The sequence below is a fragment of the Candoia aspera genome, chromosome 1 (genome assembly GCF_035149785.1).
Source record: "Candoia aspera isolate rCanAsp1 chromosome 1, rCanAsp1.hap2, whole genome shotgun sequence".
Classification (NCBI taxonomy): domain Eukaryota; kingdom Metazoa; phylum Chordata; class Lepidosauria; order Squamata; family Boidae; genus Candoia; species Candoia aspera.
Genome location: NC_086153.1, coordinates 152921421 through 152948553, shown reverse-complemented (window position 1 = coordinate 152948553; position 27133 = coordinate 152921421). Strand labels below are relative to the sequence as shown.

The window sequence follows — 27133 nt, the reverse complement described above, 5'->3', positions numbered from 1 at the left end:
GCTCTTAAGATGGTGTTGCTCACTTTAATGTTTAGGGTTTTCTATCTCATCAAAAGCTGTTACTGACATTGGTTACTGGCTGTTTTTAAGCTAGTTATAAAGAAAAGCAAATTGAAAAATGTTTATGAAAAGCGTCTTGCCTTCTAGGATCTCCAGCAAGGAGGTGCTCTTGAATAAGCTTCAACATAGCATCTTGAGGAAATATGGCTGTTGTCTATCTATCAGTGTTGATGTCATCCTTCCCTAAACAAAATCTCCAAGTGTAAGGTCTACGGTAATTGGCACTGGCATCTGGCTCATTAAAAAGGATCTGCATGATCCTCCTCCTCCTCCTCCTCCTCCCCCTCCTCCTCCTCCTCCTAACTTTCTATTGCTGACTATTTAAATGAGATAGACATGAGTCATCCCTGAGCCACATCTTATTAAGAGATGCCGTGTCCACAGGCTCCTTCTCTTATATGAGAGATAGAGAAATACACATTACACATGCACATAGAGAAAGGTTATCTACAGTGCCATACCTGAGACATCTCAGTGGATTTTGTCTACCTGAAGAAAAAAGTCAGGCCAATGACCATGGTGATTTAGTGCAGATGTTAGATACCTGAAGGAAAGGGACTGGCCATTGTGACCTCACAGTAATGTTACCTGCCTGAAGGAGACAGAATTACCATTGTGACCTAGTACTGACACTTCCTGCCTGAAGGAAGGACATTGGCCATTGACATCACATTGATGCTGCTTGCTTGAAGGAGACTGACTCATACTATCAGAAACAAAGAGGCCTTCATACTACCAAAAGTAAAGAGAAAAACTGATTTTTGTGTTCATATCTTTCCAGAAAGATACTCAGAATCAAACAACAAAAAAGCTAAAAATGAAAATTAAGTGTAATGTTACATTTCTAGCAAAATAGACCATATTTATTTTCTATAGCAAATAGAAAATAGGTCATTGGGCCATGCTGTTGGTTGAGCCTACCTTGGTGTTCTTGGTTATATGTTACTGCATTGCTCCAAGTGTGTTGTGTTGCTTTATATTTATTTTTAAATTGCTATTTATTTATTATTTAAAATGGACTGTTAGCCGCCCAGAGTCATGTGTTGAATGGGTAGCCATATATATTTAAATAATAAATAAAAATAAATATAGCAGTCTTCTCCAATTTTTCTTCCAGGTTAACACTTCATCTGGAGGGTGCCAAGTTACAGAATGTCTCTTCCATAGGAATCAAACGAAAGGAAAGAGATCACATTCTCATTCCAGGGACTTTATGAAAACAGCTGCAAGGAACCAAAGTCAAGACTTCCACATAATTGCAGGTAAGAAGTGCCAAAATAAGAGTAGGATTTCAGGGAGACAGAAATCTCCTTTCTGAACAGAAGAAATTATACATCAATGAGGAAAAAGCACAATCTCTTATCATTTGAGTTGAACATCCAGCCTTAATCTCTACCCTTTCAAAACACAGCTAGCAGTAAAAAGGAACAAATCTCACCATCAAAATACTAAAGCTAGACTTGCCTATTTCTGTAGCATGAACTACAAATCTCCTGCCATTTGTTAACCCGTAGCACAGATGTTTCATTTTATATTTCAAACTTATCTTCTTGATCTTTTTAATTAACTAATGTGAAGTGCTTTAGCTTCTAGTTATTTGCAGAAAGAGAACTGCTACATAAACAGTCATGAGGATTTCACATTACAATAAAAGCTTTGATTAAACTCATAACTTAACCTCATTAACAGGGACACTTGCTATAAAGAAATGGAAGTTAATTTATTGTCTATTGATACAGAAAATATTCAGAGATCAAATCTAGCAATAACAAACAACTCTGAGCATTGCAGTGGGCTGAGAGAATAGATTCCCCTTCCTTCCTTCATAATAAACTGAATGCTCAGAGAGCGTTCCACGTGAAGCATTAACTCTAGGGTTCCAACAGGACACAGAAAACTCTTACTTTTATGACTTCAGGTAAGACAGAGCCTACCCAAAGTTATTTTGCACACCAGAATCGATGCAAAATAGGGGTCTCAACATATTTTGAAAGAGATGATTATGGCAAACAAAGTTCCTCTAAACACAAGTCAAGGTTCTTTGTGGTGATATCTCTATAAAAAGTAAATTAAAAAAAATATGAGAAGAAAAATGGGATCAGCTTAGCAGCAATCTACCTGAAAAAAGAAGAGAGAATGCAGTAATGTGAGGAAGTTCTGTTTCATGCCATTTTTATCCCAATATATATTATCATGTGAATATAAATTTCTTCATGTGGTAAACCCTATTCATATAATTATTACATGAGAAACAGGAATTTTCTGGGCAGACCACAGAACTCTTGAGAAGAGGAAAAGTAATAAAACACAGCAGTATTTTACTACTGCTTGGTGAATAAAATAGTAAAAGAATCAATAAGTAACACAGGAAATAAAGCAGGAAAATACAGCAATAAAAAGCACCGAAAAAATAGATGATTATCTCACTGCAGCACAGGCATTTAATATCCAAACTACCATACAGACATATAAAAAAGAGAAAAATGCTTAAGCAGAGGAAGTAAGTCTTAAGTGACCACAAAAAGAGTCATCCCAAACCCTAACCCTAACCCCCAAAAGGTGATCAAGAAGAAATACCAGCATGCCTCCTTGAGGAGAGTGGAATAGTACATGGGAAAGACCGTGGGAGACGGAGTGAAGAGATGCTGCCTAGGAAACGGTCAGATAAGAGAGGGCATAGACTGCAGCTGGATAGTGGGCAGATCAAGAGGCTCAGAAGGGACCCTCCCTAGCTTCTCAGGTTGTAAAGGAGACAGCAGGAGATTTGTACTATCAGACTTCCAAGATTCTGTTAATTTACAATAAAGTAGAAGTAGCTCATCTGGTCACATTTCCTGTCTGGTTTACCTGGGAAGGCTGACAGAGGGCTTAAGACAAGTGAAAATGAGAAAGCTTCCTCTTTTGGCAGCCATTAACCTTGTCTTCTTTGGCAGGGGCATACAGAGGTGGTCTCTTCCAATGTCCAAGCAGATATGGAAGGTGCTGTTCTTTCAGATACTCTGGCACAGATGTTCAGTTCTTTAGAAGCCAGTACCAATACTTTGATTTGGGCCCAGAAATTGGCTGGTGGCCAGAGTAGCTGATGAACACATTGCCATCATGGGATCTGATCAACCCATTCCACTTGATATCTTTGCTGCTCTATTTAGGCTAAATGAAATTTCTGAACCTATTTGAAACCCATGTCTACTTGTTCTAATAAGCCAGTGGAGAGTTTGCCAAAGTACTATATAAATAACTGATATTATGGTATCCTGATCTAAACAGAACCACAACAGATAAACTGGCATCAACTGATAAAAAGGTGACTAGCCCCTAAGCTTGACATAACAGGTACTCATCCAAGCGTGCTGCTATTGCTTGTAGGAGGCAGCTACAGAATCAGACTGGTCATTATCAGCCAGCAGGTACAAATGCCAAATCCCTCCTTCAATGCAGCTTTCAGCGTTTTTACCTTATGGCTCCTTTGATTCTGCTGATAACCATCAAAGTCTCCAAGCTTGGCCCTGCAAATTGTACTTTCATGGGGGTCTTGTTAGTATGAAGCATGACTTATGTGGGATGTGGTTTACATCAAACCAGTGTTTCTCAACCTTGGCAGCTTGAAGATGTGTGGACTTCAACTCCTAGAACTCCCCAGGCAGCCATGCTGGCTAGGAATTCTGGGAGTTGAAGTCCACACATCATCAAGCTGCCAAGGTTGAGAAACACTGCATCAAACACTATATTGAAAATAGTGCTGCATTATTAAGATGTATCCCAAATGGAAAAGCAGGGTCTTCCATGCTTTGTACTTCTGCTAGTGTGGCCTGTTGTCAAGGAAAGAGACCTGTAAAACTGGATGCAGCCTCCTCTGGCAAGTGATTCATATGCTTTCACAAATGGAGGTTTATAAGAGCACGGCCAAGCTCAGTATGAATTGGCAGTGTTTTAACAGGGAAAAGGTAAGGGTTAAATGAAGACTGAGATAGTATCACAGCTCAGTTTGTGTGCGTAATTCTGACCCACTGCTTTAGGAATAAATTTAACAACAAAAATGCTTCTGGAGTATATATTCTTAAATTCAAATTACTACACATTCAAATATGTAATTTAATTGCATGTAAAATATGTTGCCTGTTAGGAATACATGCCAATCAACAGGACTGTGATTTTTTTGGGGGGAAAAACCCTCAATTTGATTTAAGTCAGAAGCAAGATTTATGAAATGAAAGATTCCTGTCTTCCATAGGAAATCCACAAATTGGTATTTTTTAAATGCAATTTGAAGCACAGAACAAACTTTCTAAGAATTAAAATGTGGCAATTCCCAGAAGCATAGATGTGTGGGATTTGAAACTAGCCTCAAAGTCACTGATTAAAAATATTAAATAATCTGATTATTAAAGAGAGATTGCTATTACCATAAAACTGAGGAGGACTGGCAATAATCATACTTTTGGAACAGCTTTCTTTAACAAATCAATGCCATGCATTTATACTAGGCTTATACCACATAAAATGGCTGTGGTCTAGTATCATGACTCCCTTGGAAAATTCTCTGATGAACACTTAGAACCATCTGAAGTAACAGATTGTATCAGCTTAGGGAGAGGGAACAGGAAGGTCATGTTCCCTTAGAAGAAATTTTAAGATTTACTACTAAGGTTGCAGAGGACTTTGATTCTGTATCACCAACTGACCTACCATACATACTGTACCTGGAGAGCATTCACCACAGCTTTGAACTCAAGTGATGGCCAAGCTTATTATTTTGCTATACTTACAGCAGGTGACCTCACCCTTCATTAATGCTGGTGCAACAAAGCTTCATCACAAGTAGGTCATCTAAATGAAACTATTACTCCTTTTGATTTGCGCAACTTCTTACTTGGAAAACATAGGCACATAGGCAACTAATGTCCTTTACAGATCCTCACTGAGCCTCTTTCTTAAAAGGCAGATAACAAACCAAGAAGTAGAGGAACAAAAGTTGTATACATTACACTGTACATACTTATTTCAACTGAGTTATACAGTCCACACCAGAACTGAGATATTAGCAGGATCTTTCCTCCCCATTGACAAAAGGCAGGATCATAAGTCCATTTTCTTATTAGACAGATCACTGAAAGATTGCACTCACTGACTTTCATCTGTGCTTTTAAAAACAACAGCAACCTGGATCATTAAAAAAAATTGGTGTACTTAAACAAAGCATCAGGTACAGAGGGAAACTAAAATAAAATATTAAACAGAGAAGACTGAAATGTGTACAATTGTACTGCACGATAGGAAAAGATAGCTCAAACTGGGCTTGTGTAACTCTTTACCCAATGTCTTGTTGAACTACAACTTCCAGCAACCCCAGCCAACATTGATTCTCAGTCCTGGCCAAGAATATGAATCGAAGGAGGGCAGGTTCTATGTCTTATGACAAGGTTATGGCAGGTTGGTGAACAATATCCATTTTAATAAGCAGGATTGGAGGTTATGTTTCCAACATTTCATATGCAAGATCTGGTCCCAGTAAAGATGTCCCTGTGGTGGATTTCAGCAGTGCTGCTGGTTCTCAGGAAGGAGGAAGCACATTCCAAGGAAGAGGACAAGTTAAGAGGAAACGCAGTCCAGAAAGCAAATGTGGGGGGAAAAAAAGAGAGGTTCAGAATAGCCCCACCCTAGAGCCTTCCCAGGTTATTTCCCCTTAGGTTAGGTAGAGTAGGTTTAGTCTGGCAAGATTCTATCTGTATGGTGTAAGCATATAAAGAACTGAAGTTTGGCTGGATTGATTCTCTGAAGTTCTTTGGCTGGGCCTGTCAGTCCCTTTCCTATAATTATTTCGGTTCAATACAGGAGAAAAATTATAGCTGATACTCCAGAATTGTTCCCCAAACCTGAACAGATGTATCATCACCTACACTGAGTCCAAGATACCATATTGCTCTTGTCCCTGCTCCATTGCTATATTAAAAGTCCAAGAGGATTTTGTATAATGTAGAGTGACCTGTTTTTTATTAGCACACACAGGTCCTTTCATCTGACTTTGCCAATAGCAGAAATTATGTGTACAATACTGTCCTCAGAGTCTGCCCAATTGAAAATATACATGGGATAAGGTGGTAAATAAAGCCCTGATTCTAGTTGACACTTCAATAAATCAAATAGCTATGTTAAAGCTACAATAAATTACTCTACCTCACCTTTGTCTTGCTCACAAGGAGCTATGCAGAAAGCTTAAAAAATTAGAGTTCCTTTTCTTTATTGATATTTCAGACCAGAGACCTTGTAATTCCTTAGTTTGTTTGAGACTTTGTAATTCCATCATTACCCATAATGTTTTTAAAAATGTGTATGTATTTCTTTTATAGCCTCCTACCTCCTTCAGTTCTGGTGGGCTTACAAAGCTTTAAAACAAAGGCAGAATAGAAAAAGTTAAAATCCAAGTTGAAAATAACAATAAAATAAATACTAAAATTCCTTGAACACTGAGAGAACAGGGGCCAAACACCATCCCCCATGGAGGATATTCCACAGTTTGGGAGCAGCAGAGAAGAAGGACTTTTTGATGCCAGAAAGGCCTGAGTCTGATAGTAGGACATCTTCTAAAAGGCCTCTCTGATATTAAGAACTAGACAGGTTCACAATGACAGAGGTGGTCCCTTAGGAATTAAAACCATTTAGATTCTGAAATTGTAAAGAACTAGTAACCAGTACAAACCATTCCAAACAATTACCTTACTTGTACCAGTTAGCAGCTTCACTGCCACATTTAGCACCAACTGCAAATGGCAAAGATAGCTCAACAATGGCAAAGATTGTTCTTTCTGCTAAATCATACTAGCTTAGAGTTTTCTAACCAGGTGCCCTCCAGGTATATGGGACTTAAACTTCCACAATTTCCAGTCATGATGGTCTGGGAAAAAAGAAAATCATGGAGTCTGTGGCAGGAAAGCAACTCAAACTTGGAGGGCGGGGGGGTGGAAGGATGAGACAAAGATGGGAGAATTTTTCTTTATTTTTAAAGTTGGTTTATCTAAGATGGTGGCAGAGAGGCACTTTTCTTTTAGTGTATAATGAAAGAGATCAGAGAGCCAGTTTGGTGTAGTGGTTAAGGCACAGGCTAGGATTCAGGAGACTGTGAGTTCTAGTCCTGCCTTTGGCACAAAGCCAGCTGGGTGACCTTGGACCAGTCCCTTTCTCTCAGCCCTAGGAAGCAGGCAAGGGCAAACCACTTCTGAAAAAACCTTGCCAAGAAAACTGCAGGGACTATTCCAGGCAGTCGCCAGGAGTCAATACTGGCAGGCAGGCAGGCAGGCAGGCAGGCTCCTATTCAACTTACAAAGCCCTTTTCAGGATTTTGGAGAAAAAAAATTCAGCCACTTGTTGGGAAATTAAAGTGTTCAGAGAAAAAAAAACAAGCTTTGGGTAAAATTCCACTTCAGTTCTAAAATTAAGCCATTTTGGCTGAGTAAGTCTCAAAAACCAAAGGCAGACGAATAGTTGAATTCAGCCTTTTGTTAATTAGCTCCCCTTCAATGATGCTTTCCCCCACATAACTAATCAGCCTGTGCCTCTACATTATTGCAATGGAATGATTGTTTTTAAAAGCAAGGAAGCCTGCGGAATACTCTAATGAGAATAAAACCAGAATCCTGCATAAATACAACATTATGTTAAAACTCCAGGCTCATGCAATGCACATGCTTAACTGAATTGAAGCACAGAATTTGGCAGAAAGCCCAGCGTTTGCCAATAAAATTATTACTGATTTCCCTAAAAGAACCTTTTCCAGGAGATGACAGAATGCACTTCTATCTGTTCAGAAGCCCACTTAGCATAACTACCAACTTATCAGCCCAGAGGAGACTGTATTAAAGCCACCACTGGCATTATCAAGCAGCAGAATTCTTTTGCTGCAGCTCAGCAATATAAGGTTTTTCTAGATCACCTCCTTCCCACATTTGCCCCCCACTCCAGTTTTCAAATTCCAGTAAGTTAATTATTGTCCTGGTGATTATGTTTACGTTGCCCTGAATGATCTATCCTATGAAATGAAAAGCAGCAGGGAAGCTTAACCTGCTTTGTCCAGTCAACAAACATATTGAAACTGTAGCCACTGCAGAATCTTAAGTACGCATGTGTGATTAAATATGAACTGGTATGTGCCACAAGGCACATCTGTCCACTGTAACTGTTTCGAGCCAGAACTGTAAGACAAAAGAAAATGACAATTACTGACCTTTCTTTGCCAAACTATTACTGGGTTCATATTTTTCAATCAGTTGCTGAACCTGTTCCTGCTTCAAGGGTGGATAGAGAATTTCATTTAACCGTGGGTCTCGCTGCTTGAAGTTTATAAATTCCATCATCTGGTCAACAGTTAGATATGATCTGCTCTTTGCCCCTCTGATAAAAAGAAAAATCATCAAAACATAAAAAAAGAAAAGAAAAGGAAGGTGACCAACCATCCTACATACCTCCTTCCTGCAATATTATTCTGCTATGTTTCTCTGGAATTCAGCAACCTTAAGCTAACACACATGAGAACAAGCTCTTGAAAGCATGAGCTCACACCGATAATGAACTAGATCAGCCTTTCTCAGCCTTTCGGCCCTGGAGGAACCCCTGAATATTTTTCAGGCCTCGGGGAAGCCCTGCAAATTCAGGCTCAAATACAGGCCCGACATTACAAAATTACGTTTGCTTCATGTGTAGGCCTGTATATATGCATTAATAGTGTTCTTAAACTAAAAATAAAGAATGAAAATTACCTCTTTAATGTGAAGTTGCCCAAATTTGAAATAATTGTTTAAATAAATTGTGATCTCCGAGGGAATCCCTAATGACCTGTTGCGGAACCCGAGGGTTCCACAGAACCCTTGCTGAAAAACCCTGAACTAGATGCTTGATTGTATTCCATTTTACTGAGCTCTATTTAACTTCTTCCTCCCTCCCACACTTTATTAAGACTGGAAGGGATGGAGAACACTGGCCAAGGATGGCAGTCCCATAACTTGGTGTCCACCTCTAGGCCTGAAGCTACATTGCAGAGAGCGCTGATAGGCTGAACAGTCACTATTAGCTTTACTGGGTCTAAGGTAACTGTTGTTCCTGAATATCTGCCTTCACCCTCTTGCCTATAGAAAATATAAAACAGAAAAACAAAAACCATCCTCTCTGTGCCTTCCGAATCCAACCAGAAAGTAAAAGTAACAACACCATGGATAAATTCCATGGTATTGCTTCTTTGCTTCTCTGGGGCTCATGGATCCAAGTGAAAGGCACTGGAAAAATCACATATTAATTTGGCACACATGAATCTTCCCATTTTTAATCTAAGCAAGGAATAGGAAATCACAGGCTCAGACCAACAAAGCCGAAAACTGTGTTAGCCAGTTGCTCACCACCAGCAGCTTTTACATGTTTTTCAGCCACCGTTTACTACTTAACCCATTTTTAAGTTTGCTAAGTGAGATGAGTAGATGATAAGACAGGATTTATCTTTAATAATAATGACTAGCAACAGATGCAAATTACAGTGGATTCTGATCCCATAACACAAGCGGACAACCTTTTGGTGGTCAAGTTTGTCCAAAGCATTTTCTAGGGTAGCAAGTGTCACATTAGGAGAAGTGATCATATGAATTGGGCAGAACCATATCACGTGTGTGAGTAGCGCTGGAGTTTTATATTTTTGTCTCCCCTTTGTGGGGAAGGGAAGTTCTCTGCTGTTTTTTAAACTGATTAGCCACTTTTACGGTTTATACCGATTTTTGGTCACAGAGGTTTACCAGGTGTGTGAAAAGGAAGACTGGGTCCACAGGTGTTCCTATGGCTGCAGTATTCCCAACCCTGACTTGTAAGGTGTGATACTACTGTAAACCATTAAAAAATGCAATAATGGCTATCTCAATGATGTATTTCGTTACAATTTGGTAAAGATGAAAGCACCCCTGTAATGACATTCATTTTTTCTATTTGACCTAAACTCATAAGAGATCAGACCCACACCGACTCACCTAGAGCAGCCACCGCCACGAGTTTGTTCTTGCAAATTAAACTCAATGGCCCATCACTTTTCCTTATATCATCATCAAACGGCAGCAAGGAACAGTGCTGCAGAAGCAGCGTCAAGCAATATCCTCCAGGGAGAGAGTAAGATTGCAGTATGTAGAGCTACAGCTAAAACTTCAGAAAACCAGACTGTGGAATTCGATGTAACCCACAACACATGATAAAAGCATGTGTGTAAAAGAGCCCTGGCACCAGTTTTTAAAAACAGAAGCAGTTGTGAGAGGGAAGATTTGAAATAGAGAACTTGGAGACAGTGCGGTAGGAAAGAGAAGTGTTTCATTCTTTGTCCAACCAGAGCTGCTCCATTTCAAATCATAGTCTCCTCCAAGTTCCTTTCTCTCTCCAGATAATTCCAAAGGTCTCCATGTTGGTGTCAGTGTTCTCTTTCATGCATCTACGGTTAAAGTGCCTCTAAATTCCAAGGAGTGCAGTACCAAAGGCACAAGGTATTAAATCCCTGAGAAAAGGAATACATTCAGTATTCATTGTTCAATTGTTCCGGGTTTTCCATAGCATTAGAGTATGAAATAAGAGCAGCTCAGCTGTCAACTGAATTTATACTGAATGCAAGCATTGATACTAGGTGTCATACTACAGGGTTTTCTGACCTATCTTTTTGCTATGTTGAAAAGATTACCCAGGTTATGTTCTCCTCACGAGGTACTTTCTGACCACTTAGTTTAACTGGAGTTCAGACTAGTACATTCCAGAAGATAAGTATCATCTGACAGCTACATTCCTTTAGGAATATTGTCTTATTAATGTTCAAGCCATCAACAAAAGTGGCTGAGCCTTACAGAGAAACTTTGTGCTTCTCAGAACAGCTGATACATTACAATAATAAAGCCAAAATATTCAAAACCCTGGTGATCCAAGGATGATTCTGGAAGTGGGATAAAGCAGTTTGCCATTGGGAAAAAAATATAACAACAAATACAGAAGTGAAGAAAAAAGTAGGTTTCTATAACCCCTTACAGTTCTAGGAAGATGTGGTCAATTTCAGGTCGAGGGCACAAGTTGCTCAAAAACTCCCTGTATAGTTCCGGAGTGAAGTCCTCTTGAGGAATTGAGTCATTCTGGAGAGTGATTAAAATAGAGCATGTAAAGTAATGGTTTCTCAAAGTTATTGTTCTTTCTTAATTGTTCAATCTTTCTCAAAACTTTCAATCTGCTAACAGTTCTACCAGATTCCTTCCTATTTACTTGGCTCCTATACCTCTTTAGTGTTACACTGAACATTTGTTACAGTTTGGAGAGGGAAGCCAAAGGCTGCATCCTGTCGTCTTATGCCCATTTTCTCCCAGCATCCTTACTGAGTTTCCAGTATGAGTTTTTTTTTTATCCTTCCAGCAATCACAGTCAGCAATCACATTCTTCCCTCTTTAATGGTTCAGAGGGATCTCAAGCTATGCTTGGATATTCTGAGTCTACAGACTTACCAATGAAAACTTATTTAATGGACTAATTGGGGAAGGGGTTGTCTTTTATTCCTGAACCTCCATGAAAAATCTGTTGCATCTGAAGTCTGCTAAATGAGAATCCTTTAAATCAAAATTTCACGAATGTCAACCCACCATCCTGTTTGTTGTCATATAACAATAGAAAGCAAACAGTTGAAAGTGAAACAGAAATTATATGTGGTGCAATTATTCAATTTCCCAACTTCAAGATGTATTTTCCTGCAATCAACAAGGACTACAGAATGCATTGCTTGTACTGCACTAGTTATTTTCTGTAAAAGTTGAACAATATAAGACAATGATATACCTTATACATCCCCAGAATAACTGCTAGGTGAAAATCAGCATTTCACAATTAGTACCTAATTTGTTTTCTATCCATCTAATAGAATTATATATAATGTAACACTATTTCACCTATCATATTAAAACCAAAAATTTAGGTTAGGTAAATACAAGTTTCCATTATTGACCAACTTTTACAAACTGGAATATGTCACCCTGATTCCTCAAGACTGAGCAGCGTCCATATCTCTAGGGCCCAAATTCCATTCTGGTCTAGTCAGACTGGAAACACATTAATTTTTTCTTCATATCATTTTTATTAAGAATTTTAAAACAGAGATAAAAACTAACAAGAACTAATATAAAGGAAAGAAAAAAAAAGAAAGAAAAAGCCAATAGTGCAAAAGGAAAGAATGAAAAGAAATAGAATTAGCTTCCAATTTTTTTTACAGCAATTCTAAGTACAAATACAAAATTACCTCTTAATCTATCGCTACAAAAACCTCTTTTTTCTACAAAACCCTCTCTTTTCTATTATCTCTTTTTTTTCTAATTATCAAAACCATAAATCATAATTTCACTTTTTCTCTTTCATGCAAAAAATTCATAAGGGATTTCTAGTCAGCAATAAACGTAGATAATTGTCTTTTCTCTAATCAAGGAAGTCAATTTAGCCATCGCTGCAAGTTCCATCAGCTTCACCAACCATTCCTCCATCGTGGGTAGTGCTGAATCTTTCCACTTTTGTGCTTATAATAGTCTCACTGCAGTTATCATATATGAAAAGAAAGTTTCATGACTTTTTTCCAGCTGTTTGTCCATCAATCCCAAAAGAAAAGCCCCTGGTTTCAATTGCACATTAATCTTTAAGATCCCCTGACTTAGTGAATGTATTTGTATCCAAAACTTTCTAGTTTTTTTAAATGTCCACCAAACATGATAAAATGTCCCTTCATGTTGTTCACATTTCCAACATAAATTTGAGATACCTTTATACATTCTAGACAATTTCTCTTGTGACAGGAAACATATTAATTATTAATGGAGGTTTTATTTCCTCTCTGGATCTTTATCTGTCACCAGATAGTGAACTCCGTTCCTGCTCTTATCTTATACTTTCTGCCAACTAACTGTTTCTCTATTGTCTCTATTTCCAAAAATTGCTCGAAAGGAATTTTCTCAACTTCTATCAAACCAGCCTGAAAATGTCATCAATTTGAATGAAAGCGGCTGAAATTGAAAACCAATTACCCTAAACATTTCAGTGCCAATCAAGAGATCTTTTTTGACAACTGTAAATCTTTATCAATTGTTGGCCAATCATAAATCTTCTCCATACATCTGAGTTATTTAAAATGAATCTGTTTACTTTTTAACAGAAATGCAGTATCTTCTATTTATAACCTTCACTTTTGCTGGCTGATGACTTTACAGTTTTTATGATATTCTAGCTTTCTGAAAAGAAATTTCCATCATCTCTCCTTGTGGAGAAAGTCTACATTAAACTTCTGTTATTTTTATTTATCTTATTTCCTATAATAACTGAAACATTTAATTTCACTTAAGTCTCTGTATTAAAATTACATTCTGTAATAATGAACCAGATTGGATTGTGTTTAGTTAACTGAAGGGTGCAGACTTCTCCAAAACTAATAAAATCCTTTAAAAAAAACTTCTCAGTTAACAATGCTTCAAGCTATGGATCTTTTTGTTTCAATCTGATTTGACCTAGGAAAGATATTGGCCAGTTGTGGATTTTTAAATATTCTTTTATTATTGTCTTCTTAAAATAAATTCCTACTTTCAGCTACTTTCCAACATTGTTTATAACATGCATCAGGTTTCATTTCACTTTTACTTGTTGCTGAAAATTAAAGTTATGCTATTCAAGGAACCAGGGCCACAACTAGCGGGGGGCAACCGGGGCATGTGCCCTGGGTGCTGCACTGGTGGGGTACCAAAATGAGCGCTGGGGGGGGGGGGCACCAAAATGGGCGTGGAATCCATGTTTGCCCTGGATGACACAGAGCCTAGTTGCGGCCCTGCACGGAACCTCCTGGCCCAACCCACAACTAATACAACTGGTCTTGTGGAAGTCAACCCCAGGGGTTTCCTAAGTGTAGGGCTCCAGATGTATGCCTCATCCTGATGGAAGCAAGGTGAACTGCACATGGATTGCAGGCCACTATCAGAAGCATCACCATCAGCCACTGCTGTGAGATATAAAGTGAACTGAAGTGGTACCCGGTGACAGAATTGTAGAGTTCTGCAGAATAACATGCATTTTGAAAAGATTATTGTTCAAGGACTATATAATCACTGTGTTGTACAGCTTCTCATCCATGATATGGCTTCAACTGAATCTTAACCACTTTTACACATTGCCTTTTATTATCTATTATTGTGTGTGTGTGTGTGTGTTTTTCCCATTTCACATGCCAGTAAGGTAATGCTCAAGATCCTGCAAGGTAGACTTCAGCAGTTCACGGAGCGAGAATTGCCAGATGTACAAGCTGGGTTTAGAAAAGGCAGAGGAACTAGAGACCAAATTGCCAATATCCGCTGGATAATGGAAAAAGCCAGGGAGTTTCAGAAAAACATCTATTTCTGTTTTATTGACTATTCTAAAGCCTTTGACTGTGTGGACCATAACAAATTGTGGCAAGTTCTTAGTGGTATGGGGATACCAAGTCATCTTGTATGCCTCCTGAAGAATCTGTATAACGACCAAGTAGCAACAGTAAGAACAGACCACGGAACAACGGACTGGTTTAAGATTGGGAAAGGAGTATGGCAGGGCTGTATACTCTCACCCTACCTATTCAACTTGTATGCAGAACACATCATGCGATAAGCTGGCCTTGAGGAATCCAAGGCTGGAGTTAAAATCTCTGGAAGAAGATTTTGAACTGTGGTGTTGGAGGAAAATTCTGAGAGTGCCTTGGACTGCAAGAAGATCAAACCAGTCCATCCTCCAGGAAATAAAGCCAGACTGCTCACTTGAGGGAATGATATTAAAGGCAAAACTGAAATACTTTGGCCACATAATGAGAAGACAGGACACCCTGGAGAAGGTGCTGATGCTAGGGAGAGTGGAAGGCAAAAGGAAGAGGGGCCGACCAAGGGCAAGATGGATGGATGATATTCTAGAGGTGACGGACTCGTCCCTGGGGGAGCTGGGGGTGTTGACGACCGACAGGAAGCTCTGGCGTGGGCTGGTCCATGAAGTCACGAAGAGTCGGAAGCAACTAAACAAATAAACAACAATTGTTTTTTTATCTATTATTGTTTTAGTATGCTGGTTGTTCACTATGTAATTTTATATGTGGATGTTTTTAAAAGGATAATTTTACTGTAAACCACCCAGAGTCCCCCTTTTGTGGGGGAGATGGGCAGTGATAGAAATCTGAATGAATGAATGAATGAATGAATGAATAAATAAATAAATAAATAAAATCTAGGCTTAATTCTCAACTATTTTTTATCCTTTAGCAGCAATTAAATTAGTAGTTCAGTATCTTAATTTGGTCATGACCAAAATGATTTTAATTTCGTTTTGAAGAACTTTACTTGCAGTACCCAGCTGTACAGAATAAAACTTTTTCTTTGAAAAAAAGTGAATTACCTAAACAGTCCTAAAAAACCTTCTCACCTTAAATTTCCCTGGTGAAGTAAGCAACATGCATTGAACTTGTGCCTCTCTCTGGGTTCAGGCAAATCATTTTATTATTATTATCATATTATTTTCTCCCTACACAGAATCTGGATACTGCAATCTACAGACATCTGACTGCAAAATTAAGATGTCATGCCATCATACCTACTTTTGATGGGAATGTTTATCTCTTTGATTGCATCCCACCTGTTCTCCAGGAGGGTAAGTGGTTTACACAGAGATCTTCTTTCATTTTATCCATATGACCACCTTGTGAAGTAGATTGGCCAGACACAGAGTGACTGATTTCTCTGTCATGTGCTGTCATTAGAATTTTATGTATGGTTTTAATTTCTTTAAAGCTTTTATAATAAATTTAGCTTATTATATTACATTACTGTTGTGCAATTTGTTGTTCAACTCTTTTGTTCTGATCACTGATCAAATACAGTAAATCATTGTACTTATTTACTCATCCAGTAAGTTTCCATGGGTGGAGGTTGACTGAACCTGGATCTCCCAGGCCTAGCTATCACCTTAACTAGATGATAACCAGGTGAAAGAGCAAGAGACTGGTGAAAAAGAGACTTCATGAGAGTAAGCTGTTTGCTCTTCTACAGATTGAGAGCAATGTGATCAGACTGGCAGCAGGAAGAGATCAGCAAAGGAGAGATTGCCTATAGAAATTGCTTGCTTTTTCTCTCCCCCACTCCCCGACACCTTGCAGAGCAGAGAGATTGGAGAGAAAGAGATTTCAAGAGAGTACTGTAAGCTGTTTGCGTAGCATGCCCGTGGCTCCCAGCCCCAGGCTGCTGGCGTGATCGCATTGCTTTTAATGTGTAGAAGATCAAACAGCTTACTCTCTTGCAATCTCTTCCTCTGCAATCTCTCTGCTCTGCAGGGCGGGAGGGGGGGGGAAGAAACCACAGATCAGGCACAGGATGTGTACTGACTATAATGGTGATCACACAACTGAGGGACACTGCAAAGGTTGTAAATGGTTGTAAATGGGCCATCAAGTTATTTTTTCAGCACCTTTGTAACTTCAAATGGTCACTGAATGAATGGTCGGTAAGCAAGGACTGCCTGGTACATACTCCAAATTAAAAATACACATTCTGCTTCTAAGGTCTGAGAATTAATAATGCTTACAGACCACCGTGAATGAAGAATGTGAATCACCTAATACTTAACTTTTTTGCACTAAGATTCAGAAACCTTTAATGGGTTTCTGAATCACCAATTTTTACTCTATTTCTTCAGGACATTCAAACAGCTAATATTTCTCTACTCAGGGAGAGTCACTAACAAATTTTGGTGTAATACACTAAAGTAAAGGTAAAGGTTTCCCTTGACGTAAAGTCCAGTCGAATCCGACTCTAGGGGGCGGTGCTCATCTCCGTTTCTAAGCCTTGGAGCCGGCGTTGTCATAGACACTTCCAGGTCATGTGGCCAGCATGACGACTCGGAACGCCGTTACCTTCCCGCCGAAGCGGTACCTATTGATCTACTCACATTTGCATGTTTTCGAACTGCTAGGTGAGCAGGAGCTGGGATTAACAATGGGAGCTCACCCCGCTGCACGGTTTCGAACCGCCGACCTTCCGATCGACAGCTCAGCGGTTTAACCCGCAGCGCCACCGCGTCCCTTACAGGTGTAATACACTACATCTCAGAAATATGATAAAAAGTTCAATATGTAGAAAGCTTCACGAGGGATAACAAAATTAATTAAACTGATGTAAAACTATAGAGAGTGGATGGGTAAATACTGTAACTTACACAGTAGCCCTTTTTGCTCATGGGAAGGTATTCCTGAAATGTCAGAGTAAACATAAATGGTTTTGATCAAATATACAAAAATGTAGCAAACATAGGTTTAGTTTGCTTAAATACTGCCGCGTTGAGAGATACCATAAGACAGACATTGTTCACAAAAATCAGCTATTATTTATTCCTTTGCTTTGTACAGCTGCCAAGGAAATAAGAAGTGGCTATATATAGGATATTGTTGTCAGCTTTCTTATTTCTGTTTTTTTATATATATCTACGGCCGTTTCCCCTCACAGAGTCCCAGGGACTGGAAAATTTCCCAGGAGCCGATAGAAGGATCAAGTGATGTTCCATATTTATTTCCCCACTTAGGATGGCAACATTGCATTTCATGCTGGGCTGCCTTTCAAGAGTAACCTAAAAGCTTCAACTGTGAAGCTTTTAATAGGAAGAGGGAGAAGAACACACATCCCACCAGTTATTAAATAACTTAATTGGCCACCAAAAAGGGGCAGAATCTAAGATGTTGATTTTGACTGAACAAATCAAAGGCCATCCTGAATTACAGTATTTGGAACACCGCTTCCTCTCTCAAAGTTGCTGGTCTAATATTAAAGGTGCCCATCTTCAGCTCTGTAGCTTGTGGGTGGCTACCTGTCAGCCCCACTAGGTAGACCTGCACAGAAAATCAACTCTAGAAGAAGACTAGAACTACATATAATTGAGATAGGCTATAATAACAGAACCTTGCTAGCCTGTCTGTGCTTTACCTCACTCCCCGCCACCAACATCCAAGTGAATCAGGGAGGAACCTGCCTGAATTACTTCTGAATACTATCTTGCTTCCCAGGACATAAAAAGTGTTTCAGCCGTCTGTTTGCATATTTAACGGTTATTGCATATTTCTGTCACAGTAATCTCCCTTACTCTTTATACTATTAAAGCAGCATAATATTTATCTTGCTGGTGCCTTTTTTGTAGAATTCTTAACATCCCATATGCATTTTTGTGGCATGTAGGAGGAAAGCTGACTAATCAGGTAATCCTCAGTGTCTCTCCCCATCAAAAGGGATCAATGTTGCCTACAGAAAGAGACTGATGAGACACTTTTCCACTGCTTTTGTCTACTGTCAGCACAGATCAGGATGTACTTTAAGGTATTAATTAAATAACTTTTTTTTTCCTTCCACAAAGACAAATTCCATATTAATTAAACCAGAAGTTCCAACACATCGTATATCCTCAGACATCTGCTCACCAGGCCCTCTCAATCCCACCCAGGGGTTTCTCCATCTCTTGTCTGGCCATCAGTAATCAGGGTTTATTTTCCTAAGCACTTATTGTAAATTCTGTTTCTATTCAGGTTTTCTATGGTAAAGTCTTTTTATCATTCTAAGAAAGATTTTTTTTCTGGTTTCTACTATGTTAGCCTGATGTCTAAAAATTCACACTGCATTTTTAATTAATTGGGTTTTTTTTTAATGCAGTCTTAAAAAGTTTTGTCACCCATCCTGGTTTGAAAGATGGTCTATACATAATTTCAGACGCAAGATTTCTCTGTCCAAAACATATAGGAAGGAAGTATCACTGGGAGTAGAGCTCTTTTTCCTCAGAACCAAATAGAAGCACATTTGGTTGCTTCGGGGAAACCTATGAAATGAGACTCTCTTGCCCTGTTGGAATTTGACAAAATGCTGAATACATTTCCCCAGAAAATCTAAATCCCTGTGGAGGTTCTGACATATTTTAATTTTTCCTACCCCAGTCCTGCTCACTAAAACAGCAGCCAATATCTTTCAGTAAATAAGCCAGTTAAGTAGAATACAGCAAATGTGCAAGTTTGAATTCCATCTGAATGCTGAGTGATAGGATGTACCCAGAGACTAGCGTATACGCTCATCAGTGTGTGAAAAATTCTAGAACTGACACACGCTAGCGCTAACATCTGAGTGGCTGGATGGCATGGCTGGCAGAGAAGAGGAAGCCAACATTTCTTCTCAAGATCAGAAGAGAAAGGTTTCGATACTTACCCTAGCAGATGGAAGATTACAAGCTTCCAGTGCAGTCTCAACACGCTTTCTGTCTGAGGAGAACAAGCGATAAATGCTGCAAAGGAGAAAAACAAAAATGTAAGGCTTTGTACTAGCCTCTCATCTACTCTTGGTCTGCTGGTATCACAGTGTCTGAAGGATTGCTTTCTCTCATGCAAATGTCCCTAGTTGGCCAAGTCTTTATTCAAATTCATATACTTAGTGGGATCTAAATTTACCACAGAGTATCATGTCTGTTTCTTCAAGATTCTTTCTTAGCAAGTAATTTTAGAACCAATCCACACATTACATAACAATCTGTGCATAACTGCTACCCTGCATATTTTGGACAAGGAGACACAACCGTGTTAAGTCTCTGAAGCTATAGGATGCACAATTTTTCAAGTAGAATTTTGTCATATAATTCATGAATATGACAAAACTCTGTTTGAAAAATTATGCATCCTACATATTTTGGATGTGGGTAGATGGGTAGATGTACATCCAATGGGAAGAGGCTGTTAGAATGAATTTGCTAGGATATAATTCTTGCACTTTCAATTCTGCAAGTGTTATTGTGCACAAGCAGTTTAATTCCCTTCCCAAACAAGCTGAAATGATATTCTAGAACTGGGTTGGAAACCCAACAGATATTTATGAAGCATAGCTCCTGCCACACTCACCTTTGACCCTTACTGATGGAACCTGGGGTTTAGCAAACACCTGATTTCCATCCCTATCAATCTACAAACCACACAGTGCTTCCACATTCATATCTGCCACATAAATACTAATCTAGGAAGCTACTGGGCTGCTATTAGCAAATAACCTGAAAGGCCTTGTGCACCCAATGTGTAAAAAATAAATCTGATTCACTTTTGAACTTTGTTTTTATGCCCCCCATCCATGGCCTTTTTCCAATTCTTCACTCCTGAAAAAAAAAGATTTTGTTCCCACTGTGGTGGTTAATCTATGCCTGGGCTACACCCTCTCACACTACAATTGGACTAGCCAAAATACATTATATTGCCTGAAATAAAGGATTAAATGGCTCCCATTCCTTCTACTCCACATAGGGAAAGTCAACTAACAGGTAGTTGAATCACAGGTCAACACTTGTTACGTGATAGTGTATTTAGTTGCATCTACGGGCACGGAGCTAATTAAGAGTGCATTTCAGACAAGCCGTATGAGAAACATAACTCTTCAGTCTGACATCTTGCTACTTATCTTAGTCCCTCACAGCAATTATTCTGGCTTGATGTGAGGTTAACCCATGGGATGCTTCATAGGATTGAATGTTCTTCGGTACTAATATTCCTTCTACAGACCAAAAGTTTCCAGCCTTGCCTTCTCAGTCACATGCTAACTCTCTATCTGTGCCGGCATGTCGTGTGTGGGTTGGAGAAGGAGAGAGTGAGTTCTTTTGTATGGTAAAACAACCATAGAACACACACCCCTACTTACAACCTGAAATGGTATAATCCAGACACAGCTTGACCATCATATAGTGGACAGCACTGCACAGTGATGAAAGTTCACAGCATGCTTCTATTTTTAAATGGTGCCTAGAAAGTCAGTTTCATAATACTCTAGAACATGCAATGACATTTTAAAGCTTCCAACAAGCCAAACAGCCATAATGGAACCCAACTTACTTCTTCAAAGGGATACGCCCCTCCGTAGTGACTTGCAATTTAAGTTTTGTGTATCTAAGGAACAAAATAACGTGTTGGTGAGAAATCATTGCAACCACACTATTAGAACTTGTTTCCTCTACTGTTGACCATAAAATAACCCTGTACTTTGTTCTGTTGAAGAAGAAAATTATAATCTCACCCAACACTATTTCCAAGAGAAGCTTAATGCGTCTAAACATCAAGAAAATTATCCCTACTTGTAATGACATTTCCAAGTGCACCTCCTGGGAGAATACTCAAGCTCCCCCAGGAACATAAAACAAAAATGGAATTTTGCTCAAACTGGTTCGCTTTATACTATTCTTCCAAATATGTATTCTGTACATTAAAGAGCCATGGCTTGACATAGGGTATGGATATGGGAAATTGGAAGACTTCATTCTGTGCAGAGGTTGGATTGTCATCTGTTGGGGATGGTGTGGTGAATCCTGCAGTGTGCAGGTAGTTGGACTTGATGGCCTCTTAGGTCACTTCTAACTTTATGATTCTTTGATTCAAGCTGTTAATGGCACGGTTATTCTTCAATAGTATCAGTGTGCCTTTTAGACCCTCTTTAGCCACATGAGAAAACCACTTTTCTTTCAGGAGTTCCCATGCAGCTAGCAGACTATTTCTATGACCCAGCCATAGTGAAAGAGACTACTAACCTGGGTCTTTGCTAGAGAATTTGTATCAGGGTGCATATAATCAGATTCCTTGGGAAAGATCCATGCAGTTAGTTCCCACCCTCATGATTTCATAGCAGTGATAAGTAATTCCCACACATCTTGGAGAAGTCCTTTATTAATATGTTAAAGACCTTTAAGCAATCAAGCCTGCCAAGCATGCTTCCTTGGATACAACAGACTGCTAACATTTTATTACAATATGGCGTAGGTGAATGAAGCTTCGCCAGAATGTAGGGTAAAAACAGAGGAACTGACTCAGCTAGTTAACTGGAAAATATAAGGTTTGTTTTATGGAAAATCTATATAATAGGACCATGTGAAGTTTCGAAGGGATGCTTTACTTCAACAGAGCAGCTTATTGAAGTTGATTTGTGAAGGAATGTGATCCCCTTGTTTCTAAGAGTGAATCAAGAGTGAATCATGAGCTTCCCCTTGCTCTGCTTAGGGACCTCTCTCAGTGTGCCTGCAGAGCTTGCTGAAGGCTAATGGGAGAGGAGAGCTGGCTGAATGACTTCCAGGTTGGATGCTGCCTTAAGAGGCTTTCCAGGCAGTTATGTAGTACATCCTGGAGCTGACCAGCCTAGCTAATGTTGGTGAATGATCAGAAGGAGGTACGTACTGTATGTCTGCAGTTCTTACTACAATGTCCTCCTGGCTGGGTAGCTCTGGCATCCCCTGTGGATAATCACACAGTGCATGACTGAGCTGCCTTGCCTGAAGCTCCCTCTGCACTGGCCAAAGTTGTGGTAGGCCAGGTGGCTCTGCTTCATGTTGCAGGCAATTCCAAAGCCACCTAACCACTTTGGAAGCACTTTGGCCAGTGCTGGAAGAGGAGGTTGATAAGAGTCTTCTCTCACAGCACTGACCTGAAGTGGTTGAGGTCCTGTAGATGGCTTCAGCAAAGCTCTCTGCTTTAGCAGAGCAAATGACATCATCTCCACAGCCCAAAATGCTTACTTGAAGTGAATCTACATTGTTTCACACAGGCCTATTACCATATATACTTGCAGATAAGCCCATCCATGGATAAGCTAAACCCAATTTTGGGGGTGTATTTTGCAACCTAAAATTCTTGGCTTATCTGCGAGTATATATGGTATATAATAGCTACCTTATACATAATGAATCAAGTTGTCAGGAGTTGGAGAAATGATGGGAAGAGAAAGGCAATTCTATGTTTCCAATGCTCTTCCCTACCTTTTTCTGCTGAAGTTGAGAAGCTAGCTTGGGAGTGAAGAAAGAAAAGGGAAATGAAAATAGATGAGGCAGGATTAAACCCTTCTGCTGAAAATTTTCAACTGACCTTTTCCCCATGTTCACCTAATCTTCAAGCAAATCCTCCTCCTTTTATTGTTGGAAAATCCTACCCCTTGATTATTCTCCTGCGATATAAACAGTCTGGACATAAGGAGTTGTTAAATTACAAATATTGTAATTTAGAGACAACATTATGATTAACCCAGTTAATTCATAAGGCAGTTTGAGAAATCTTGGCAATACAGTTCGTCTTAGTTTCTTAGTGGAACCTAAATCTGAATATCAGCGACTTCATTCTTTGCATGATTGTTTGTAAGCACTGCCCTAACCCAGGAGATTTTTCAGAAAGGATTCATCTGCACAGCAGGAAATATGCATATGGAATACGTGGTGCTGGAGAGCTGTTAGTTCTTGAGGAACTCTTTTATAGAAAACAGCAGGCTCAGAAAGGGTTATGCAAGGGCACATACCTTTTTGTACATTACATTTTCTACCCCCAAACAGCATTTTTTTTTTAAAAAGGCACCATTATTTCATTACCTATACTTGTGTATAACATGTAGTTTAAATACACCTCCATTCATGCTTATTCAATCATATGCACAACTGTAGATAAACCTGGGTGTGATTAGGCATTTCCTTTTTAAGCTGAAAACGCCCCCCCGCCAACTATTTTGCCCGAGGATATTCTCATCAACACCACCCTTTGTGCTTTTGTTCCAAGGCCCTCTGGATCAACACATTGCGCCTATAAACTTCACAGGAACGGATTTACAGTTGTTCACTTCTGAGGGCAAAGGCACAAGCGATTAAGAAAGGGAGGTGGAAATCTTGTAGCACTTTCTTGTTTAGCTAATAACAGATAGCACAGCATAAGAAGATAAGCTTGTCATTTATTGTTTATAACCTTAAGCAGCAGTGTCAGAATTTCAGATCTACCATTTTCAACTAGCCAGTTGATAAGAAAATGAATATGGTTCTAGAATCAGCCACTATCATTTATGCTAGGTTGACTGGCAAGTTTAATGTAATGCATGCTAAATATGGTTACCACTGGAGATCCACTGAAGTAAAGATTCAAATTAATTCTATTCAGAATCCTAGTGGAATCCAATGCGGGATCTACAGTACTTCCAGCAGATCCAGGGCCCTGACAGAATCAGTTTCTGGAGAGAAAAATGCTAGGGTGGTGGTGGTGCTGTATGGGGATTGTTCTCAGCAGTTCCATGCTGAAAAGTCCTTTATATCTTTCTTTCTTAGGTCTAAAAAGCTAGTGGTAGTCACACATTCATTCCAGGGCATGCTGAGAAAGGAGCCTCAAATCCTCACAGAGCAGCATACAGTTTTAGCACATGAGATTTTTATTTTTTATGAAAAGACCAGACCCCTTGCTATCTTATAAAAGTTGTAAAGTAAGTGCAATATCCATCTGCTCCCAGGTCAAATCTTGAAAAGTTGTCTGCTCATGAAGCTACTCCTAAAAACAGAGCAGACTTGGTGACTTGTGAATCCCCACTGCTGAAGGATTCAAACAGATCATTTAAAGAACTCAGTTCAAGTTCCTGCTTTAATTTTTAATGGAACATCTTTCAAGGTTCTTGGGAGACTTCTCAGAATATTGCAAATTTCCTTCTCTACGCATGAAATGTCAAGTGTATCTACAGAGATCCTTCCTAACTAATGTAGCTTTCTGCCGCTTAACCGTAAGTAAGGGTGAAAAGATTCCCCTCCCCATGAATAAGCTAAGAGGTAGAATTCTGGGCTTCTGCATCCAAATACTTCACATTTCAACAATAAAGAACACCCTGATTATGAAATTCCATTATACTAATACATCTGGGCCACAAACTTCAATTAGAATAGCCTAGCATACTATCTGCTGCTGTGTCTCCCCTTGTATAGCCATTCCCAGAATAGGAGGCGTATTACCTAAAGTATAAGGATGATGCTAACAAAAGCTCAAACTATACCTCTTTAAGTCATCATGGCTGAACTTCTTGGTTACTGTATCTAAAAAGATGTTTAGTTTGCCAACTCAGTGAGAACTAGGCCAGTGAAAAGAGGAAAAAGCATGTTTATAGAGGCAGTAATCCATCATCAGGCAAACAATTGGTAGCAGTCATTCTCCCAAAGAAAAAAGGAAGCTGACACACAACAAACTGAAGCAACTTCCTTCACAGTGCGTACTTGGTACTTACGCTTTTTCCAGAAAAGCATCCCTGGACATGTTCTGTGCCAACAGGTTCGTTGCCAGACTGAAGATTTCATCTGACCATTCCTAAATAGAAAGAAAGGAACTTCCATTTAGATTTTTTTTGAAGATTTTTTTTATCCCACCTCTATTATTGTTATAAATAACTCAGGGCGGCAAACATACTTAATACTCCTTCCTCCTCCTATTTTCCCCACAACCACCCTGTGAGGTGAGCTGGTCCGAGACAGAGTGCCTGGCCCAAGGTCCCCCAGCCGGCTTTCAGGCCTAAGGCAGGACCGGAACTCTCCGCCTCCTGGATTCTAGCCTGCTGCCTTAACCACTAGACCAAACCGGTACATCCAGAGGCACTTCCCTTCAAGGTTCGCTTTGAAGGGGCTAAACATTCCCACAGGAAAACAACCAAGCCTAGTGGAAAGTATACCAAACAAGCAGAAATGTTCAGGGTTATGGACAGGTATGGAACAGGAGAGGGCAGAAAGCATGGCGAGTGAGAAATGATCTGGATTGGCAGAGAGAGACAAAGTAAAAACCAGAATGAATAACAAGAAGTACAGTCCCATTAGTAACAACATAAACATACACCTATATTGAATTTTTGACAGTCAAATATCTTATACACTTAAAACCATAAGGAGGATTTGTATTATTGCCTCAATTGTGTAAGCCCATGGCAGAGGTGATATTTGAATTAGGAGCTTCTTGGTTCATAAATCATTTTGAGCCTCTACATTAGTTTTGTTTTATTAATATGCAAGAAAAAAAAGCCATGGAGTGCAGACCTTCTTTCAGAAGGTTAATGAATAAACCTCTTGATGATAATTTAACAACCTGATTTCCATTGGAGCAACATTATCCAGCAGGCAACTGACATATTTTAATATAGACTTTAAACATACTTTAAGGGAGCATATACTTGTTCTAAGATGATTGTGGAGGTCACAGAATTAATTCCCCATGGTAGCTGCTACTCCTTTTTTTTTTTTTGATGGAAGTCTGATCTAATTTTTACCCTTATATTACAGTGATAGCAGCATGCATGAGAAAGCAAAAGTATGCAGGAAACACAGCAGTAAATGGTGAATTAAATGCCATATGAGAAAAACAACTCCCAGCTAGGATGTTTTATAAAACTGCAATTCACCAATTTAGGGAACGGGATTCTGCTATGGATAATCAAGAACTGTGAAGATTAATTTGGACGCTATGAACTGTTGGTCACATGTCAAGTCTCACTGAAGTAGCAGCAATCACATGTTTTAATTAAAGGTTCCCACGCTCTGAAAAATGCAGATGCCCAGAACCCCTCTCCCTCCTGCATGTAGCATATTCTTCTTTCACTTCTTACCCTTATTCCCACATCTACGCTGACAGCTTGGAAAACCTCCTTGTAATCCAATCTTGAAATAAGGGGCTTATTATTTGTATGCTTCCCTGCTCTTCTCCTTCAATATTTGGTCTTGCAAATTATCATCTTGCCAAATAACCCTCTTTCCTTCCTTGAAATTCACAACAAAGGCCAATTCATAACATTGTTCTAGAAGCAATGCAAATACATTCCTTTTCAATCTCCTTGACATAGAACCTTCCTTTATCAGTTCACTGTATACTTGGCAACTCCAAAATTATTAGAAATGCTTAAGACAGAACCTTTGTACAATACTAGACAACATTTGAGATACTTAAGAACAGTTCTGATGTTTCAGGCCAAACACTGCTTAGCTAACCATTTTGCATTTCTTCTCTTCCACCACAGAACCACAGAGTTGAAAGGCACCTAAGACATCATCAACCCTCTGCACACTGCAGGATTCACTACACCATCCCTGATAGATGGCTATCCAGCTCTGTTTGAAAACCTTCCATGGGGAAGAAATGACTCCATGCAATCCTCCTCCTATTTCTAACTTAAAGCATTTTAGGTGACTCAGTCTCACCATGAGATTTTGATGACACATGAAACAGGCAAAGACCTATTCC

The 27133-nt window shown here is 39.3% G+C and overlaps 1 protein-coding gene across 1 annotated transcript in view; it reads right to left on the bottom strand.

Moving 5' to 3' along the window:
- The window catches only part of PLCB1 (phospholipase C beta 1), a 496305-nt gene that overhangs the window by 157237 nt on the left and 311935 nt on the right, over window positions 1-27133 (bottom strand). The window contains exons 5-9 of the mRNA XM_063316122.1: window positions 25140-25219; window positions 20975-21028; window positions 19317-19392; window positions 11089-11189; window positions 8279-8445 (exon numbers count right to left, since the gene is read on the bottom strand). Coding sequence (XP_063172192.1) covers window positions 8279-8445; window positions 11089-11189; window positions 19317-19392; window positions 20975-21028; window positions 25140-25219 — 478 coding nt within the window. The remainder of the gene's footprint in view (window positions 1-8278; window positions 8446-11088; window positions 11190-19316; window positions 19393-20974; window positions 21029-25139; window positions 25220-27133) is intronic.